The sequence below is a fragment of the Patella vulgata genome, chromosome 5 (assembly GCF_932274485.2).
Source record: "Patella vulgata chromosome 5, xgPatVulg1.2, whole genome shotgun sequence".
Lineage (NCBI taxonomy): Eukaryota > Metazoa > Mollusca > Gastropoda > Patellidae > Patella > Patella vulgata.
The window spans coordinates 20,095,551-20,104,221 of record NC_065883.2 but is presented as its reverse complement, the minus strand read 5'-3'; the positions used below and the strand labels follow the sequence as shown (position 1 = coordinate 20,104,221).

General features: G+C 33.4%; 1 protein-coding gene across 2 annotated transcripts in view; it reads left to right on the top strand.

The window, feature by feature from the left end:
• The window catches only part of LOC126821997 (spastin), a 42,940-nt gene that overhangs the window by 14,334 nt on the left and 19,935 nt on the right, over nt 1-8,671 (top strand). For both annotated transcript variants that reach the window (XM_056100797.1, XM_056100796.1), the window contains exons 2-3: nt 4,748-4,837; nt 7,229-7,312. In XM_056100797.1, the coding sequence (XP_055956772.1) occupies nt 4,748-4,837; nt 7,229-7,312 (174 nt within the window). The remainder of the gene's footprint in view (nt 1-4,747; nt 4,838-7,228; nt 7,313-8,671) is intronic.

The following is an 8,671-nucleotide window of genomic DNA, read 5'->3' as shown; positions in this document are numbered from 1 at the left end:
CATGGAGTTGAACCATGATATCAAAAATATTTGATTACCCAACGGGTATGACTGTCAATATTTGGTTTCCTGTAGTTTTTTTTTCTGGTTATGACCCTGTATCCGTTCAGTGTTACAATAGTTAGATTTCAAATTATAGAGCTACCCTCACTCGCCAACATTATCTTTATGTTTGGGAATGGAATTCCGAGACTACGGCCATGGCCATAGAAGCAAGCCCACGTGGTTGATTGACTAGTTTGTGACATTTTTCAGATAAAAAAGTAATACTATGGATTAATAGACTTTTATTTGCATTTTCCGATTGTGGGTTGTGACATGCAAGTTATAGAATGTAGAGCTACATGTACGATAGCAAGTAAAGTTAGAAATTCACGAAAGGTAGCAGACTACCATACTTTTATTTTCCGAAGATGGCAAAATTCCGATAAATTTTTTCCCTGGACAAAATGACAGACCATTTGGAGGTTTCACCTGACAAGTCGCGGAATTCGACCGGACATTGTCCGTGTCCGACCAGTTATTTCCAGTTATGCATCTGACAGGGTAAGAAAATGTTAACCTATATCTGTCCATGATTCAGTATTGAATAACCTACATTTCATTATTATTTTATATCTGCAGCATCTACAACCCATCCACCCAGTTATTTGTTTGGATGAAAGTGTTGAAATTTTGTAACTATAAGAAGCAGAATGCTGGTAGAGAATAATATTTCATCCACCCCCTCCCTCATTTTTAAACCAGATTTTAAGACAAGAATACTTCCCCTTTAAAATTTGTTTCAAATGGAGATTTAATCCTTTGATTCTTCAGTCAAGTTCAAGTGATAACATGAAATTATTTAATATACATTTAAAGTTCCATTTTGCTAGTCCAAACCCAAATTGATTGCAGATATATATTGTGCCGTAGATGTAGCTTTTATGTAATCTGTTATCAATATTGATTGCAAATTCATTATTTTGAATAAATATTAGGGGCTGGTCTGTGTAATTGTAGGGACACCATTAAAGTCGGCAGTCTACATAAATTTTGTACTGATAAATACATATAGATTGATATGGTGAAAGATATGTCAAAGAATACACAAATATTGATTTCTTCAGTTGTAATAATATTTGATCATTTCTACTGACAACACTATAACAGTTGTGTGTTTCTAATAGCAGAACGCACAAGCGAATTATTGAAATAAAATTAAACCATATGTCAGACCCGAAATGAGCTAGTTTGTGTCGAGTTTATGTTAAACCTCATTTGAGTTTGAATTTTGAATTTTACGCCCATAATGTATTGTACATTATAGTCTGTTATAAATAACACAAACACAAGCAAATGTTTCATAGATTTAGAATTAAAGTGATCACAATTTCTATAATTTCTAGATTAAAGAGAATTTTGAAGTGTACAACCTAAGTTGAATTGGGTACTTAAAAACTATTTTTCTGGCAGGAAGTCTCTCAAGAAAAAAACACTGAGATTCTAGCCTATATAATAAGTCATGTTAAAGAATGAAACAGGTGATGAAGTTTAATTAAGAAGACCATAGAGATATTAGAGCTTTCGGAAATTGATAGTTAATAGATGGTGGATGACATGAGCTATCAAAGACACTTAACTTGATTTATTTGAACAACTGTGAATCTCCTGAGAAAAACTGTTAATGGTTGAAAAACATTTTAAATCTGGGGCTATGAGAAATGGAAGTTTGTTGCACCCTGGAAACAAATAGTGCCAAAAATATTTTAACTCATCTCACATAATATACATTTAACATACACATATACATGTACATTAATACTGCATGTATTATATTATACTTTTTGGCCTTCACCAGTCAGTTCATCATGAGAAATCTAAAACTGTTTATGAATTTACTTGACAGGAAATTAAAGTAACTTAATTTGTATTTAGATGCATAAAGGACATAAAAACAAAATCAAAATATTCAGTTCAAGGTTTAGTCTTTTTCTGTTTAAAACTTTAAAGATAGGAATGAAGAAAACAACTACAGACCTATCTAAAGAAGAATATTCAGATTTTAATGCAGTAAAACCCATAAACATGTTAGACTATAATATGATTTAATTTTTTTTGTGTGTGAGCCTTGTGGTTGTTAATGAAATTAAAGCATTTTCTAAATTTTTCTCTGCTGTAACGATGAACAGTGTTTTTTGTACAACTTTTTAGCAGAATTCAAAATATATTTTTTAGAAAATTAGTTGAGTATCTGCAGAATAAAGTCACTTTTTGTATGCTCACTTGATCCCAATTTTTATTAATTGATGGATGGGAGCTGTGGCATAGTATAAACCTGGTTGGAGTAAAAGAATAGGATGTTTAACATTTCATTTAATTGATGGATTATTGAGATGGGTAATGGTGCTAACTTTACATTTTTTTATATGTTTTTTATCTGAAACTAATTGAAGATCAAGTATCCAATTAAATAGTTATTCATACACCAAATATATATTGGGTAAACTGTATTTTTTCTGCTACATTTGTAGATTGCTATAATTGATTCCTTAATCCATAAGCCTCACCAAATCCCCTTAATGAAGAAAACTACCAGTACTTATTAAAGTTGCTATGAAAGAAGTAAGATTTAATCTTAGATATGTATAATGAGTATCTAATTGATTAACTCAACCCAGCTGATGGGCTTTATAACCTAGACACAACTCACAATCCATTATATTACTGGTTCTGTTTTCCATACAGCTATGGTGGTCTCTGTTATTTACATTGAACAGACGGCAATTAGACATTTACTTATTTCCCATCAACACAACTTGAACATCAGCCCATCAGCCTTCATTTGCTAAAAAGACATTCTTTTTATAAATTATGAAGTGCCCTACTTTTAAAAAAAAATTTCCCCTCTTTATACTGAAGATTATGAATGTTGAAATGACTTTTATATGTAGAACGTTGGGGATTTGAATCAAAATATTTCTCAAATTAAGAATCTCAGCATGGAAGAAATATTGTAATCATGTATTACATACTTTGATGACATTAGTGTATATTGTGTTTGAATATAAATGTTGGCTAAATTTTGTTCATGATGAAATTCAATTTAATGGTGTAGACAGACCGGTGATTTCCCACCGGGGGACAATTTGAAAATGACAGAACAAACTTTTCTTAACCCATTAATATTGATGATTAGGAAGTCCTGCAATTACAAAATAAGTAAATTATTTGTATGAAATATGTTGAAAGTAGTGATGCACAATCATACTGGTTCTGTACATGTTGTGGCTTATTTAAATTTGTATATTATCTTGAGCTGTTTATATTAATTTTGAAAAATGAAATTGAAAATAACCTGTTTTTTAATGCAAGTTCTTTTTTATTTTTTGTATAGAAGTACATATATTTATATTTTATTTTGTACTTTCACAATTTGATTGGTTTAAATCCTAGAGGGGGTATCAAGATTCTTTTAGGTTTTCAGGTGGGACATTGTCATGTATTTACTGCTTCTTGATTTAAATTTGTACATGTGAACCCACATTTTGTAGTCGTAGCCGTAGGTGTATATTGTTGTCATCTTTGGTATATATCTGTCCTTTTTGTGGATTCTCTTAATGCTAAAGGTACATTTATTATCCAATTGACCTGAAATTTATGCACAATGTTTAGAATATTCATAAGATAAAGATCGGTTCCCGCGTACAAACTGGGCAATTTAATGGTATATATAGACTAAAAACATATTCAAACTAATTAATTTGTCATAACTTTGCTTCAAATCCTTCTCAAACATTGTAATTGCGAAGGAATGTCCTGCTATAAAAATTCGATCAAACCAGGTCATATTTACGTCACGTGACTTACCTTTCTTGGAAGTCAGAGGAGAATTCATTGCATACATAAGACGATGTTGTCTTTTATCGCTTACTATTTATTACAATTATTGAATCCTAATTAAATTCTCGGATTATCCACTATCCGCATCTTTTTCCTTAATTTTTATCTCAAAGTGTTGTACATCTAACTCTTCATAAAGTTTATCAACTTGTACATCAAGCGCTCAATGTTCGGGGGATCACGTGGCTAAGTGGGTAAGGCGCTTGCTCGCTAGCCTGGAGGTTGGGTGTTCGATCCCTGCATTGGCCGAGAAAGTTCATCCCGATTTTCCGGCGTGGTTTCCCCCTTGTCAGTGATGCAGGACGGAGGGCCTGACAAGGACAGCTGTCTAGTCGTTCGGATGGGACGAAAAACCGAGGTCCCGTGTACACATTGGCGTGCACGTAAAAGATCCCTTGGCAGTTGGAATTCGATATAAGAGTAGGCCGTAGCGCCGCTGTCCGGGCAAAATTTCCCTCATAGCACACTGTATGGCGTATGCCCGTCTTCATTAGCCCAGGTTAGGAGCAGAACAGTAGGACGTTAAACCCCATTTCATTTCATTTCATTTCATTTCATTGACATCACGCATGCAGAAATTCCTAATGGTCGGGCTGTTGATTAGGGGAACCCTTACATTTTTGTCCTGTATACGCTCCATGAGTGTTGTTCGGGGAATCCAGTATTTTTCTAGTTAGGAAGATTGGATATCTCTACTTTCCATATATACAAAAATTACCATACTTTTATTGGAAATAACCACCCGATAAATACTTTTCTGGGAACCCATCTTTAAATAAACCAGCTGATTTCAGTGTTATTGTGCTGGATCGTCTTTTCTCATCAATTGATTAACATTTATTTGTTTTCTGTTCAAAAATTTCAGGAAAGAAAGGCCATGCTACAGCTATAGAGTTATACAAAAAAGGTATAACGGAACTAGAGAAAGGAATATCTGTCTCTATCAATGGAAGTGGTAAGAAAAGACTTATATTGTTGATATTAACTCTGAGGAGAAAGATTTTAATATAAATAAAATGTCATAAGTCATATCTCTTGCATAAGAAGGATGTTTATGGTTGTGTAAACATACATCTACCTGAACTGTTAATTGAATAAGTTGTTTTCATATCGTTAAAGAAAGAAAGTTTAGAAAAATCTAGATAATTCTTTTGTGGCCATGCCCCACTTCCTGATAATTGTTAAGAAAATTAAAAAAAAATCCAATGACTCGAATGAAATTTTATAGCACCACCTGATGACAAATATTATAATCTTGTTAGCATTCACATGAGATTATGTCCTGAACATTTTGGAAATAACCGTACAATTTTAATCCCAATATTTCTGTTTTCATTAAGATAATTTCTCAGTATGACCACAATCTTAGACTTTCAATCATAAGCAGTCGTTGTTTTGGGTATTTTAGAGGAGAGCCGAAAAAAGCTCCCCTTAATGAACAAATTGAAAAAATCGCACCCCTAAAAAAGCTCTCCCAGTTTCGATAAGAAGAGTGATTTAGAAATTAAGGAGAATGATCTGATATTAAGGAGGGGGATTAGTTGTTTGTATGGGAAATGGTTCTGAAGATCAATAACTGCGTGTAAGGGTCATTCTTGGTTACATATAATATAAATGATAATAAACATCGTCTGCGTGTAAGGGTCATTCTTGGTTACATATAATATAAATGATAATAAACATCGTCTGCTAAATAGCACTCGTGTAGTCGTACAGTCAAGTCGAACTTCTACTGTCGTCTATAACTACAGTACATACGGTATTCCAATAGAAATACTTGTCGACATTTCTAAATATATATAGCTTGTATAAATTTTGTTTCAAAACATAACCCCTATTCAAAATATAATCATAAACGCTTGAAAATTCCATTAAAATATAATCTATTTCTTCCGGAATTATTCTCATTGGAAATTTTCACGTGCCATCTCTCGTAATTTCTCACGTCTCGCGAGAGTTTTACTTTTCATTTCAGTTAAATTAACCAATGGTGCACAGTCGCCATCTATTTTTAGCAACATATTCATCGGAATTTTATTACCTTGTGCGATCACATTATACTAATCGAATATACCAAATTAATGTTCACAATGACAGCATGGTGGCGCTCGGAATGTGAGTCTTTCACACTCTTTTGAAAAAAAAAACCCCAAATATATACATGTCCATGATTTTATGGAGAGCGATTTTCAATTTTAAGGCGAGGGAGAAAAACCTCCCCTCAGTCGACATTCGGGTGCGCGACAGGCGCTCGAGAGCGATCGCGCGCCTCAAAAAACAATGACTGCATAAGCCTCTGTTGGGTCAAGGAAATTGCTGCTGGAGAATTAAAAACAATTGCCACTTTAGAAAATTGCTGTCAAGGACATTTGCCAAAAGAGTAAATTGTTGTTTGAGTGGCTTTTTGGGATTTAAAGGAAAAATATATCAGATAATTACATCATTATGTTATTTTAAGGACATTGATTATAATCTAATTAATCACCAGCCATTGTCATTGATGATACTATACTACTGATGGTCAGAATAATTGTATTTTCTGTTGATATTAATGCATCTGATGGTTCATGTATTTTACATTTAGGTCCAACCGTACTGTATCTGATCTAAATCTAATGCATTAATTTTATCTGGCATTAGATTTTTTTCTTAGGCCACACTAATTTGATTGTCTGTTTTTTTCGGAACACCTGTAAAAACAATTTTCGGGAAGAGAACTTTTTAGTTTCTGATTTTAAATTTTGAAATTTTAAACACCTTTCGCATGATTCAAGTGTCTATTTTTTTTTTATCAAGACCCTAAAGAACAGAAAATCAAATTGTAGTGGTCTTAAAGTAAATATCTCTGTTCAGTTCTTATATATCAAACAGTCATTTATATAACGGGGGGGGGGGGGGATGGCCGAATTGTTAGCATGTACAAGCTGTATCATAAGGTCTGTCATTGAGTCAACTGGCGTGGTTTCGATTCTCTGGTTGTATGGGACAAGAAGTAGGGTTGCCAGTCCAACCTCGTGGGTTTTCTCCAGGTCCTCCGGTTTCCTCCCACTGCTAAAGACCCCTACGCGCAAGCGAATTATTGAAATAAATTTGAACCGTGTGAAGGTCCCGAAATGTCCTAGTTTGTGCCAAGTGGATGTTAAACCCCATCTCTCTCTCTCTCTCTCTCTCATTAATGTAACTTTGGATGTTTTTTCTCAATTGAAATAGCCCTTTTTATTTATGACTACTGGTTTATATTTTGAGGACTTCATTATGGCACATACCTAGGCTGCTTGAAAATGTCTTGCCTAAAGTGAGTAATTACTGCCATATTTTCCAAATGATGCTAAGTGTTTGTTTTTAGGTGATTCTGTTGAGAGAGCCAAAAGGCTGAAGGATAAGATGTCCACTAATTTGCTGATGGCTAAAGACAGATTAGAGTTTTTGGGTAAGATAAGTCAAAAACTATACCTTAGAACATATCAAAACATTTCATAATGGGAATTTCAAAATACCTGTATTTATTGTTACTTGGTCAGAAAAAAATATTTTTGGCAGGTTGGATTGCTTTTGGGAGTTGGGTAATGGGAAATTTCGTTTCCTGTCAATGTTAAATCCAAATTTGGAAAACACCAGCTTGTTCAATATGGTGTTGTACAATGTTGACAAATATACACAGCATGTTTTTATATCGTGTATACTTGAATTGTACCACTTAGTCTTTGTTGTGTCCTGTTTAAATTCTGTACCGTAAAGTATTTATAGTTTATTATTCATTTCCTAACATTTCTAGTTTAATTACTGAGTAAGGTTCCAGATAAGAATGCTGATTTGGGCTGTGGTACATGTTAATGTTAAATAAAAGTCAGTGTTGGAATTTGTCTGCAGAAATTCAGGCCAAGATTCTTAGATCGATTTGTAGGAAATGGGGTTGAGGGAAGGGTTAGAGTCGATGATTTTGTCTCCTTTGAATATGGTTGGTCATATCAGGTAACCATAAATACAGGTATTTTTTTTTTGCCATAATTATGCCATTGTAAGTGTAAGTATCATCCCAATGTTTGTTGTGATGCAGTACAGTACATTTTGTTTGAGAGAGTAAGTTAGTAATAAATTGTGTAGTTATGTTAGTAGATTGTCAAATATTGTACAGTATTATTTCAATACTTGTGGGTAATCATCTAATCCTACATGTACTATTCTTCACCAACCAGGCGGATAAAGATGTGTATCCACCATGCTCTGTGATATATATAAGTTAAATTATACTCAAACAGCAGAGTTTATACATGTACCTATTCTTTGTTAAATTCCAACTGTCAAGAGTTCTTTTATGTGCGCACCTTCCAAATGACTAGAGACCATATTTTTGCCAAACCCCTCCATATTGCACCACTGACAAAGGGAACCCAGGCTGGAATATCCAGAAGAACTTTCTCAACCAAAACCAGAATCGAACTCGCGATCTCCTGGGAGGGAAATATTTTGGATATGAAATTCCTAAATTAAGTGTGTTAACTAGACATGGTAGGCTAGTTAATAATAACTACATGTAATAAGGAATAATAATTAATGTCTATAATTCTCGATAACTCAATTAAATTATAATTTTGCAGTTCAGGATAAAAAACAACCGGGTACTAAACTTTATTTTGAATGATTTTTTTTTTTTTTAGAATTCTTGATTTCATTTGGTTATGAAACTTTCTGTGAGATTGTTTTGGGAAATATTTTTCTCTGTCTGGATGTGGATGTTTTTAATTTTAATACATAGTTATCGACTCATAATTTAAGTCACCCTATATTA